The sequence below is a fragment of the Leiobunum rupestre genome, chromosome 2, assembly GCF_980474605.1.
Source record: "Leiobunum rupestre chromosome 2, qqLeiRupe1.1.hap1, whole genome shotgun sequence".
Lineage (NCBI taxonomy): Eukaryota > Metazoa > Arthropoda > Arachnida > Opiliones > Sclerosomatidae > Leiobunum > Leiobunum rupestre.
In genome coordinates, this window is record NC_143385.1 from 3,557,668 (window position 1) to 3,572,022 (window position 14,355).

General features: G+C 38.5%; 1 protein-coding gene across 6 annotated transcripts in view; it reads right to left on the reverse strand.

Moving 5' to 3' along the window:
• Window positions 1-1,212: 1,212 nt before the first annotated feature.
• Window positions 1,213-14,355, reverse strand: part of Gip (hydroxypyruvate isomerase-like protein Gip) — a 33,538-nt gene continuing 20,395 nt past the window's right edge. For all 6 annotated transcript variants that reach the window (XM_090165319.1, XM_090165323.1, XM_090165320.1 and 3 more), the window contains exons 6-9: window positions 12,939-12,988; window positions 4,757-4,826; window positions 2,719-2,853; window positions 1,213-1,456 (exon numbers count right to left, since the gene is read on the reverse strand). In XM_090165319.1, the coding sequence (XP_090021445.1) occupies window positions 1,404-1,456; window positions 2,719-2,853; window positions 4,757-4,826; window positions 12,939-12,988 (308 nt within the window). In that variant the 3' untranslated portion in view covers window positions 1,213-1,403. The remainder of the gene's footprint in view (window positions 1,457-2,718; window positions 2,854-4,756; window positions 4,827-12,938; window positions 12,989-14,355) is intronic.

Below are 14,355 nucleotides of genomic sequence, written 5' to 3' on the forward strand. Positions count from 1 at the left end.
TCAAGAATGAAGTTATCCATTTGGTCGGCAGTAGAAATTGACCAATATCATAATTTCCATTCGGAGTGTTGAAGAAACGAGCAAATGATAAAACAGCAGATCAATTTAAATTAAAATGAATTAAAATATGAAAGTTGTAATGTAGTTATTTAAAAATGTTAGGCTAAATATAGAAATTGTTTTATTTTTTTATTTATTTTTTTTATTTAGTTCTTCATTCGAAGATCTATTGGTCCGAGTTTCGCGTCTTTTATTTGCTGGAAGACTTATCGGTACGAGCTAAATGAGTTTTTAAATTTTCTTCAAATTTGTTTAGGGTTTAGCTTTATTATCCCTTTTTATAATGGACTAATCTACTAATTCGCTAATTGTATCATCCTTTACTAAGGATAGGTCTATTTTGAAAATAAGTGTATTAAAATAACACTTCCCCTACCTCATAATGTCGTCCTCTCTGCCACTGTCGCAAGCTTAAAGGGGCTCCAAAGTTCGGTGGCAAAATGTGTGTAAAGTCAGTAAAGTGCGAAATTTACGGTTGACTCTGCCCGCCTCTGCCAAGGCCGAGTGAGGGGTTGGGGGGGAAGAAAAGCATGCTCAATTTTCTTTTTTTTTTGCCACCGAACTTTGGAGCCCCTTTAAGAAGGGGGAAGGGCAGTTTCTGCTATCGATTTTTAGAATTAATTTTGGAAAAGTAAACGATTTTATAAATGTTTGAGTAAAGCTACCGAATCTGACATCAATCAGTTTTGCGTAAAACGTTTCGAGTACGATGATGGCGAATCATTAACAAAACGTCAGTTCATCAGCAAATATAATTCCAAGTCATGATCAAACGTAGATAACGATGGTCTTTCACTTATTCCGAATGATCAAAATTATTTATTATTATTAATTAAGATTCAAGATATCTTATATTAAATTTATTTATTTTTGTTTCATTTTCTCCCATTAGAGCTCACATTTTCATTATTTCTTTTGTTAGAATTCCCAACTTAACTAGTTCCCGGTGACGCCTAGTATACAAGTTCTTATCTCTAAACAAAAGCGTGGGCTATGCCATATGACGTCATTTGTGCTAAGTCAATTAAACCCTAATCCGATTCTAGGTTTTGTAACGAATTTTAATTTAAGTAAATTGAAAATAATTACAGACTAGAAAAATTATGTGAAAAGAGTGGGCAGGTATATGCAAATTAATGTTTATTTATTGCTTTTAATTGAATGGAAATTTCTTTTACAATTGTGTTCCTAAGAAATATATTTATTTGAAAACACCTAAAACAAATTTTATTTTCCGTGTAAAAAAAATATATTTTTAATTTTTAACATTAATTTTAAGAACATGAAATGGCACATAAGTCTCTTTGGTTTGGGGAAATCAATTACTGTCGATGAAGAACGCATTAACCCCAGAATTTGGATTGCTGCAACCAGGACAGACTTTTCTTTGAGTCGCCTAAAAACAAAACATAATTTAATTATAGAACATTATATAAAGATAAAGAAAAGTAACAATATTTGCAGTTTTTATATATCTACCTAATACCTAACCAAGAATGGTCGAATTTCCGCCCGATATGATAGAAGGGGAATGAAAAACGTCATCTGTGTGTTTCAAATTCAATAGCTCGTCAACGATTTACCGCGCTGATTTGATGTTTTTAGGGGGGAAATTACCCGCGAGGGGGATTGGAAGTAACGCTAAAAATACATTATGGACCTTATCTACAGGGTGTTACGGATAAGAGTACCGAAACTTTCTATATGCATTCTATAGGTCTCTATGAGTAAAAAATGTCCGATAAACAGGGGTCCTAAAGTGCTTCGTTTCAGAGATATGGGCTCCCAAAAAAAACCCAATAAACCGGACACAGCCTAAAATCTGGCAAACAATATTCTTCCTTGAACCAAATTGTTTTTATTAATCTATCAATTGTTTTTTATCCGTGAGGCGAGAAACTTTAATAACAAGTGGCAAAAGTTCATTTATGTCCTTTTAGAAGTAAAATGAGTTTGAAGACAAATACAAACCATTTTAATTTATTGATACGATTTTAATTATTTAATGTAAAGATACAAATGTCATAAAAATTCTAAAGGAATGGTTCTAAAATTGTCTAATATTGTAGCTAATATGGCACATTGGTCCAGGAACGCTTATTGCATGGCACCTAGGAGCTAGTTTGTTGCTCCTAGATGGCACCATGAATGTTATAATTTCTAGCATAATACCTAGAACTGACTACCTAAAACAATTCGATATTCACGAAGAAATATACACATTCCAAGTCATAGTCGTATGAAAAACAATTTTCTTTAATCCAATAAAATTTAATATATATAATGGAAAATAGAAAAATAGAAGAAATGATATGTTATTGAAATAATGGGAAAAGCCACGTAAAGGGAAATGAAGTACGATGCACTAGAAATGGCGAAAAAATAATTTTGCTTCTTCTGCCAAATACTTGTAGCGACGGCCCTGACTCTACTAAATATTTTTTAAACCTCGGTTGTCAATCACCCGACGTCTCCACCGGCCAAACTAGATAAGTGCGACCACTACTTAATAATGCCTACAAAAGTACAAATTGTTCATTCTTCATTTTAAATAAAGCGGTAGGAATAGGAGCTGCTACAGTCTTTTCACCACAAAACGGCAATCAACCGTTCCTTGCGCCAAGTTACACCAAAGCGGAAAAACAGAAAAAATCGTACCTGACGCTTTGTACTCTAATCCAATGAAATCTTCATATCCAGATTTTTCCAGAAGGTTCAGGACGTAATTGTAGTTAATTTCGCCTTCGTCGTCCAACTCGGTTCGGAGGGGTGCTTGCGACACTTGCACGTGACCTACGATTATAACCAAACCATAGTGTTAGGGATGACTGTCTTTTAAATCATAATTTAATCAAATAAAATATTATGTTTAAGTGTGCTCAGATTTATTTGTAATTGAATTGTTTAGTATACAATTTTGCCAAATTTTTTATTCCGTTATTCAAGTACATTACGTGATTTAAATCCGTGATTTTTCTTAAAAAATCACTTTATTTAAAGGGCAAAAAAAGTGGCGTGTGAACACCTACTGGGCCAGGAATCCATACCTCTACTTGGAATGCTAATCACGGCAGATTTTCGTCTCGATGTGGCTGACAGTTTTTTTTTGACGTCTCTATGTTTAATTAACAAACAACTACATCAGATGGGAGCGCGCGCAAAGGGGAAATTTTATCTCGTAGGCGGGGCGAAAGCCGTCAGAGTGATCACGCGATACGGCAGGATAAGCATTCCAAGTAGAGGTATGGATTCCTGACTGGACATAATCTGCTCAAACTGCACCGTGACACTGGTGAAAGTGGGAAAATTTGGCATGAGCTAGTAAGCGTTGCCAACCGTACTATAATTATTGTACATTTCGATAATTTTACATTTCGAATTTTTCCGTACTATAGTACGCTTTTAGCGATAATTGTACTATAATTTTACTATATTTCCGATATTTGTGCGATAGTTTATGAAATTTTAGAAAGTTCCTTTCTGTTAACAAAAGAACGGCATTTGCAGTTACATATGTTAGTCCTAGTAGGCTAAGAATTGAAATATTAATTATATTATACTCCTTGGAGTGTTTCGTTTGTACTCGAAAATACGGCCGACTTGACTAATCAAGCGTGTTGTAGCCTAACGAAAACGAAATATGTTAGTAACGGCCAACTATGATAAAGTGCTACCACGCTATAGCGAGTAATCAAAGTGGACCAACTATAATTTTCTAGAAAATTCGATAGTTTTTCGGCTTCGAAACTATAATTTCAGTTTTGGGACCTGGCAACGCTCAAGTTCAAAGAAAGTCCACCCGTGGCGCTGCCGTATAACGTCCAAGGTACTACCTGCAGTGTCACGGCGTAGTTTGAGCAATAGGTTTCCGCACGTTATTTTTATTGCCATTTACAAAATGATAGTTTTAAGTCACTAATGTCTTTCAATGGTTTAATAGAAATAATTAATTATAATAATGGCAAAAATGTATACTAAAACAATTCAATTACAAAGAAATCTGACCATTTAGGTAAAATATTAAATTGTAATTTTAAATTGTAACATACTGAAAAATTCAAAATTGAAAAATCCCATTTAAATAAAAAAGAACGATTGATTTAGTGTTGTTAATTTTCCGGAAAAATAAAAAGGGAAAAATTTCCAGAATATTTTCCGAATTACGGAAAATTTTCCGCTAATCGGAAAAATAAAAATTGAAACATGAATTACTTTATAACCGTTATTAATGTTTTTAACTTTTTATCGATATAAAATGTCTAATAACAGTAAACATACTACAAAACATTAATAGTGTTACATTGTTTATCAGTTTAAACTAGTCTAGAGGTTTAGTTTTACTTTCAGATTCGAAAAAATTAGGCGGCAATGCCGCTTTATTTAAATTTGCAAACAATGTATTAGATTAATCATGGAATGAAACCTTTTTTTTATTCCTTCGGAAAAATACGGAAAATTTTCCGACTTTTGATTTGATTTTTAGTTTTACTAAAAAAAGTAAAACTGCCAACGCTGAAAATCAATTGAATTGAATACCCATTAATAGTTTATAAATAAATAAATTGAATAAAATAAAAATAATTTAAATAAAAAAAATCGATTATTAGATTAAAAAAAACCTGACAACCATGAAAATAGGTCAATTATTTTAGGATGGTCACCGTAATTAAATTATCATTTCACTACGAGGACTTACCGGTAAACTGCATTAATTTTTTTATGCTTTCAGTTATATTTCCAGATGTCAGTTGCAAATGAAAAATGTCCTGCAACATAACAAGCAAAAAACGTTAAATACTTACATAACATTTTGCTTAAAGACCTACTATCCCAATAAAAATGTTCTGTCTTCGTTTACAAATAAAAATAAAATATTGGGTATAATTATGAATTGATACATATACACAGGAATCCATACCTCTACTTGGAATGCTTATCGTGGCAGATTTTCGTTTCGAGGTGGCTGACGGTTTTTTTGGCGTCACTATGTTAACTTAAAAAACAACAACGTGAGAGGGGAGCGCGCAGAGGGGATTTTTTACCTAGTAGACCGGGCCAAAGACGTCAGTGATCTTACCATACGCGATACGGCAGGATAAGCATTCCTAGTAGAGGTATGGATTCCTGATATACCATTCACGTTATCAGCCTGTCGTAGGGGTAGGACTTGACGCTCCGTCCATGGTCACTATTGCAGAACGGAAATTAAACAACATTGCAAGGGAACGGCTTGTCTGGCTACAGCCTACAGTGCTGTCTCAGAAAGCCCTGATATTTCCGCCGCTAGACCTATTTCACATTGGTTATTCTCGGCCCAATTTAGACTGTCATTAAAATCGATAAAATTAGTCCTGCTTCCAAGACAGTCACATCGTAGTACTTAAGGCAATCTATGCACGTTCAATATTCATGGATGTATATCAATAAATTGCTGCTTTTATCCGTAAAATGTTTCAGCACTTTTACTTATGTACTCAGTACGGGTTAAAATGCCTAATCTGAATTCCATGTGAATTTTATCTGAATTGTACATCCAAACATAGAAAAAACTGCGAAGGATTCGTCTACCACTCTCTGACCGGTTTCCAGTGGTGTAAATAAGGGACCCGTAGGGCCTGCGGCGCAGGCGGACCCCAAAAATATTCTGTAAAAATAAGTCTCTATGATATAGAAGGAGCCACAAATAAAGTTCAGGCAGGACTTAAGAAATCTAGAAACTTTTGTTAGAAAACCAAAAATTTAAATCAATACTGGTTTTATCGATTATGCGACGTTTCTAAAATGCAGGATGAACTGCAACAAACACAGCACTCCACACAAGGAGAACGCAACCCGTCAAAAATCGTGCATTTTCTTGTGTACATTTTTCATTGTTTAGACGCTTTAGCGCCTGCTGCCGTCTGAAGGGGAAAATTCTAAAATTGTCTTCCCCCTTTCCGTAAAACGTTCAGCGTAAAGGCTCATCCAATGAAATTTGTACACAACACTGCGTTAGCGTATTTAAAGGCTAGCTGCGTTCTCATTGTGCGTGTTGCTCCTAGCTGTCACTAATAAGGAGGATCAACTTATTTCACATTTCTCCCACCAGATTTAACTTAGCTAGCGCTAATAATTCTAGCATATGTTAAAAAGAAGTGAGATCAAGTGTTAGCAAATGTTTTTTCGTAATAGTTCCTACTCTCTTTGAAACTGCTCTGGTTTCATTTTATCAAAGTTTTCAAAGTAACATGTTGGCACGGTTAAGCTATTTATGGTGTCTCATATGTAATAGTTCCGGAAAGTGGGTCTTCGACCATTCAATTAATTTTTAATTTAGATAAACTAAACAAGCCGGCCCAGGCCGTAATATTAGTTCCACATCGGCGTATTCGAGTGAGCAAACCCATACACCCTTAGTAGACACAGGTAGGCGAACCAATACAAAAGCTGTTGAGGCCATATGATTTCCTATCATTTAATATATAATCTACCATCCTATGTTAAAGAGTGGCCACCGCCCACCCTCAGGATACCCGGGTGGGCAAACCATTACAAAATCTGTTGAGGCCATGTGATTTCCTATCATTTGATATATAATCTACCATCCTATGTTAAAGAGTGGCCACCGCCCACCCTCAGGGTACGCGGGTGGGCAAACCATTACAAAATCTGTTGAGGCCATGTGATTTCCTATCATTTGATATATAATCTACCATCCTATGTTAAAGAGTGGCCACCGCCCACCCTCAGGATACCCGGGTGGGCAAACCATTACAAAATCTGTTGAGGCCATGTGATTTCCTATCATTTGATATATAATCTACCATCCTATGTTAAAGAGTGGCCACCGCCCACCCTCAGGATACCCGGGTGGGCAAACCATTACAAAATCTGTTGAGTCCATGTGATTTCCTATCATTTGATATATAATCTACCATCCTATGTTAAAGAGTGGCCACCGCCCACCCTCAGGATACCCGGGTGGGCAAACCATTACAAAATCTGTTGAGGCCATGTGATTTCCTATCATTTGATATATAATCTACCATCCTATGTTAAAGAGTGGCCACCGCCCACCCTCAGGATACCCGGGTGGGCAAACCATTACAAAATCTGTTGAGGCCATGTGATTTCCTATCATTTGATATATAATCTACCATCCTATGTTAAAGAGTGGCCACCGCCCACCCTCAGGATACCCGGGTGGGCAAACCATTACAAAATCTGTTGAGTCCATGTGATTTCCTATCATTTGATATATAATCTACCATCCTATGTTAAAGAGTGGCCACCGCCCACCCTCAGGATATCCGGGTGGGCAAACCATTACAAAATCTGTTGAGTCCATGTGATTTCCTATCATTTGATATATAATCTACCATCCTATGTTAAAGAGTGGCCACCGCCCACCCTCAGGATATCCGGGTGGCCAAACCATTACAAAATCTGTTGAGGCCATGTGATTTCCTATCATTTGATATATAATCTACCATCCTATGTTAAAGAGTGGCCACCGCCCACCCTCAGGATACGCGGGTGGGCAAACCAATACAAAAGCTGTTGAGTCCATGTGATTTTCTATCTTTTGATATATAATCTACCATCCTATGTTAAAGAGTGGCCACCGCCCACCCTCAGGATACCCGGGTGGGCAAACCAATACAAAAGCTGTTGAGGCCATATGATTTCCTATCATTTGATATATAATCTACCATCCTATGTTAAAGAGTGGCCACCGCCCACCCTCAGGATACGCGGGTGGGCAAACCAATACAAAAGCTGTTGAGTCCATGTGATTTTCTATCTTTTGATATTTAATATACCATCCTAAATTAAAGAGTGGCCACCGCCCACCCTCAGGAAACCCGGGTGGGCAAACCATTACAAAATCTGTTGAGGCCATGTGATTTCCTATCATTTGATATATAATCTACCATCCTATGTTAAAGAGTGGCCACCGCCCACCCTCAGGATACCCGGGTGGGCAAACCATTACAAAATCTGTTGAGGCCATGTGATTTCCTATCATTTGATATATAATCTACCATCCTATGTTAAAGAGTGGCCACCGCCCACCCTCAGGATACCCGGGTGGGCAAACCATTACAAAATCTGTTGAGGCCATGTGATTTCCTATCATTTGATATATAATCTACCATCCTATGTTAAAGAGTGGCCACCGCCCACCCTCAGGATACCCGGGTGGGCAAACCAATACAAAAGCTGTTGAGTCCGTGTGATTTTCTATCTTTTGATATATAATCTACCATCCTATGTTAAAGAGTGGCCACCGCCCACCCTCAGGATACCCGGGTGGGCAAACCAATACAAAAGCTGTTGAGGCCATATGATTTCCTATCATTTGATATATAATCTACCATCCTATGTTAAAGAGTGGCCACCGCCCACCCTCAGGATACGCGGGTGGGCAAACCAATACCAAAGCTGTTGAGTCCATGTGATTTTCTATCTTTTGATATTTAATTTACCATCCTATGTTAAAGAGTGGCCACCGCCCACCCTCAGGATACCCGGGTGGGCAAACCATTACAAAATCTGTTGAGGCCATGTGATTTCCTATCATTTGATATATAATCTACCATCCTATGTTAAAGAGTGGCCACCGCCCACCCTCAGGATACCCGGGTGGGCAAACCATTACAAAATCTGTTGAGGCCATGTGATTTCCTATCATTTGATATATAATCTACCATCCTATGTTAAAGAGTGGGCACCACCCACCCTCAGGATACGCGGGTGGGCAAACCATTACAAAATCTGTTGAGGCCATGTGATTTCCTATCATTTGATATATAATCTACCATCCTATGTTAAAGAGTGGCCACCGCCCACCCTCAGGATACCCGGGTGGGCAAACCATTACAAAATCTGTTGAGGCCATGTGATTTCCTATCATTTGATATATAATCTACCATCCTATGTTAAAGAGTGGCCACCGCCCACCCTCAGGATACCCGGGTGGGCAAACCATTACAAAATCTGTTGAGGCCATGTGATTTCCTATCATTTGATATATAATCTACCATCCTATGTTAAAGAGTGGCCACCGCCCACCCTCAGGATACGCGGGTGGGCAAACCAATACAAAAGCTGTTGAGTCCGTGTGATTTTCTATCTTTTGATATATAATCTACCATCCTATGTTAAAGAGTGGCCACCGCCCACCCTCAGGATACCCGGGTGGGCAAACCAATACAAAAGCTGTTGAGGCCATATGATTTCCTATCATTTGATATATAATCTACCATCCTATGTTAAAGAGTGGCCACCGCCCACCCTCAGGATACGCGGGTGGGCAAACCAATACCAAAGCTGTTGAGTCCATGTGATTTTCTATCTTTTGATATTTAATTTACCATCCTATGTTAAAGAGTGGCCACCGCCCACCCTCAGGATACCCGGGTGGGCAAACCATTACAAAATCTGTTGAGGCCATGTGATTTCCTATCATTTGATATATAATCTACCATCCTATGTTAAAGAGTGGCCACCGCCCACCCTCAGGATACCCGGGTGGGCAAACCATTACAAAATCTGTTGAGGCCATGTGATTTCCTATCATTTGATATATAATCTACCATCCTATGTTAAAGAGTGGCCACCGCCCACCCTCAGGATACGCGGGTGGGCAAACCAATACAAAAGCTGTTGAGTCCATGTGATTTTCTATCTTTTGATATATAATCTACCATCCTATGTTAAAGAGTGGCCACCGCCCACCCTCAGGATACCCGGGTGGGCAAACCAATACAAAAGCTGTTGAGGCCATATGATTTCCTATCATTTGATATATAATCTACCATCCTATGTTAAAGAGTGGCCACCGCCCACCCTCAGGATACGCGGGTGGGCAAACCAATACAAAAGCTGTTGAGTCCATGTGATTTTCTATCTTTTGATATTTAATTTACCATCCTATGTTAAAGAGTGGCCACCGCCCACCCTCAGGATACCCGGGTAGGCAAACCATTACAAAATCTGTTGAGGCCATGTGATTTCCTATCATTTGATATATAATCTACCATCCTATGTTAAAGAGTGGCCACCGCCCACCCTCAGGATACCCGGGTGGGCAAACCATTACAAAATCTGTTGAGGCCATGTGATTTCCTATCATTTGATATATAATCTACCATCCTATGTTAAAGAGTGGCCACCGCCCACCCTCAGGATACGCGGGTGGGCAAACCAATACAAAAGCTGTTGAGTCCATGTGATTTTCTATCTTTTGATATATAATCTACCATCCTATGTTAAAGAGTGGCCACCGCCCACCCTCAGGATACCCGGGTGGGCAAACCATTACAAAATCTGTTGAGGCCATGTGATTTCCTATCATTTGATATATAATCTACCATCCTATGTTAAAGAGTGGCCACCGCCCACCCTCAGGATACGCGGGTGGGCAAACCAATACAAAAGCTGTTGAGTCCATGTGATTTTCTATCTTTTGATATATAATCTACCATCCTATGTTAAAGAGTGGCCACCGCCCACCCTCAGGATACCCGGGTGGGCAAACCATTACAAAATCTGTTGAGGCCATGTGATTTCCTATCATTTGATATATAATCTACCATCCTATGTTAAAGAGTGGCCACCGCCCACCCTCAGGATACCCGGGTGGGCAAACCATTACAAAATCTGTTGAGGCCATGTGATTTCCTATCATTTGATATATAATCTACCATCCTATGTTAAAGAGTGGCCACCGCCCACCCCCAGGATACCCGGGTGGGCAAACCATTACAAAATCTGTTGAGGCCATGTGATTTCCTATCATTTGATATATAACCTACCATCCTATGTTAAAGAGTGGCCACCGCCCACCCTCAGGATACGCGGGTGGGCAAACCAATACAAAAGCTGTTGAGTTCATGTGATTTTCTATCTTTTGATATATAATCTACCATCCTATGTTAAAGAGTGGCCACCGCCCACCCTCAGGATACGCGGGTGGGCAAACCAATACAAAAGCTGTTGAGTCCATGTGATTTTCTATCTTTTGATATATAATCTACCATCCTATGTTAAAGAGTGGCCACCGCCCACCCTCAGGATACCCGGGTGGGCAAACCAATACAAAAGCTGTTGAGGCCATATGATTTCCTATCATTTGATATATAATCTACCATCCTATGTTAAAGAGTGGCCACCGCCCACCCTCAGGATACGCGGGTGGGCAAACCAATACAAAAGCTGTTGAGTCCATGTGATTTTCTATCTTTTGATATTTAATTTACCATCCTATGTTAAAGAGTGGCCACCGCCCACCCTCAGGATACCCGGGTGGGCAAACCATTACAAAATCTGTTGAGGCCATGTGATTTCCTATCGTTAGATAAACGGAAAGTATCAAAGGTGAAATAGGTAAGCAAAACACGACGAACATAATTCTTTTAAATTATGGAAATTAGTGGAAATATGAGTTAAAGAAATTCTTAAACTGGGAAATGTATATCAAACATTTGGGTAATTTAGGCACCAAAAGTCATGTAAATTCGCAAATGCATCAAAAAAATACCCATGAATGTAATTTTACGGAAAATAGGAAATCGGTTGAAGACGCGTCAGTGGCTCAGTGCGATGATTTCATGGCAATTTTTAGGGCGTATTACAATTTTCGTGGCGTACGATATCGTACCATTCGGCGACTCTCCCTTTAAGGGGTTTGTCGGAGGGGGCGGAAATTAACGGCACTGCGTGCGCGTCAAAGAGTTCTATCGAATGAGACCAACTTGTTTTTTTCGGTCACTCTCCCTTTAAGGGGGTTGTTCGGAGGGGGCGGAAATTAACGGCCCTGCGTACGCGTCAAAGAGTTCTATCGGATGAGACCAACTTTTTTTCGGTCACTCTCCCTTTAAGTGGGTTGGTCAGAGGGGGCGGAAATTAACGGCACGCGTGAGGGGGCGGAAAATCTCTCGACTATACAAACTATACAAGTTCGCCAAGAAGGCTAAAATATTATTTCGTGCCACACATAAACGACTTCGATAAGAAAGTGCCACACTTATTTATTACTTCTGACCATACATGGTTTCGATAAGAAAGTGCCACACTTATTTATTACTTCTGACCATACATGGTTTCGATAAGAAAGTGCCACACTTATTTATTACTTCTGACCATACATGGTTTCGATAAGAAAGTGCCACACTTATTTATTACTTCTGACCATACATGGTTTCGATAAGAAAGTGCCACACTTATTTATTACTTCTGACCATACATGGTTTCGATAAGAAAGTGCCACACTTATTTATTACTTCTGACCATACACGGCTTCGATAAGTAAATGCCACAATCCAGGGGGCGCCACCGTCGCGATGCGACGCGCTAGAACTAAATTCAACTTTCACCTAAGAATGAATCTATTTCCGTTTGATTAATCCATGATAGATCTTTCTTAGGTGAAAGTTGAACATGGATCTATCACCTGCAGCTTTAGCCAGTGCAGGTTTTTTATCATATAACTATTCTTGTATTTTCTTTGAGTAAACAGTAAACAGGATAAAGAAAATCTTTACGCCCAGGAACTACCATTTTTAAAAATATTATCGTTTAAAGAAGGCTAGTTCCGGGGCCATTGTTCAAGGGTAAAAGTTCAAGCATAAAATTCGACGTGGACGGCGTAGCTCGGTTGGTATAGGCGTCGATTTTGGAGGTTACGGGGTCAGCAGCTATACGGGTTCGAATTCCAGTGTCGCCAATAATAAAATTTATATTTATTATTTTTCGCAGCTCCATCTACCGTGTCGTCGCTTTTCCACGCCAAACAAACAAACAAACACTTAACGACATTCCGTCCATAGCAATAGTGTCACTTCGAATATATATTCGATGTGAAACTAAAAAGTAAAGTAAATCTTGAAACTTACGAGCAATATTCTGATATTCGGATGGTTAACTTTTTGCACCACCTGCAACGCTGGAACAAAAATTATTCGTTACAAAATTACTTTACATGAAAACTATTTTTTGGGAAATATGAGACATAGGGACATAACAGTTGCAAAATACAAAAAAAAATTGAGATAAGGGCCTGAGTCTTTAAAGGGATAATAAAGCTTAATTTTATGGTGGACCAACGAATTAAAAATTGATTGCCACTAGGTCTAAAGCAAGATAGGTTTAAACATGTCGAAACGCGTGTTTTCCGACGATATTTTGATTTATTGAACTGGCAAAAGTTGAAGAATATTTGAGTAGTCTTTGACCTCCACCAGTTAATAATATGTATCAAGAACAGATTAATTTCCTGTACAAAACGTTATTGTAAATATTTGAAAAAATAACAACACAGTGACCAAATTCGCCATGGTTTAGGGAAGAGATAGGATTACATATATAACGCGAGAAAATAAACTAAAATTGTACTTGTGTAAAGCTTAAATTTAATGGCTTTAAGCAGAAGAAAACAGGGGAAGTACGTTTCTGTAGCTTTGGGGCCATTGCAATTTATAGTGAAATTCTTCACCAATTATTAAATGGCGGTCGCTATTCAGCAGACATCTTTTACGCTCGGGCTTCCGTTGAAATCCAACGTTAAGATATTTATATCAAAAGTCAAACTTTTAGCCAGAGATTCCAACAGATGACTGGTTTCGCCCTTTTGGGGCTCATCAGTACACTCTGTTAAATAAGTCTTCGGGTGTTGGGATTTTGGCACTTATTTGCGATTATCTCAAAAACTATGAAAGATAGCAAGTTGAAACCAATTTTATTTTTAATATTTTACTAATATCTTTCATGTGTAGCATTTCCATATCCGCCGGAAACGCCAAATATAGTTTTTGAAACCAGCATTTTTGGATTCACAAGGGTCGATTCATATTTAGAAAGTGTCATTATTATCCGGTTACGTCGAACGGCTGCTAAGATATGGCCTATCGAACATTCGGGTCTCATTCGGAAAATTCTAAAATGAGACCGAGAAATAATATCTTATTTTTGAGGAAAAAACAACTTTCGTCGTTTCATTGCGGGTAACACAATAAGCATATATATATTGATTTCACGAGTTGTTGGAACGGTGTGGTTATATGCCGGATTAATCAATATTATTAATTTCACTATAAATTGCAATTGACTGCTCACGTATAGGGCACTCTGGATGTTTATTAGTTTTACTGATATCGGCGGATTTCCGAGTACTCATGAGCCCCAAAAGGGCGAAACCGGTCTACTGTTGGAATCTGTGGCTAAAATTTTGACTTTTGATAATAACACTTAGATAAACGTTTTACAATGAATCGACATAAATATTAAAGTGTTGGTTGCACGAAATTTAAGCTA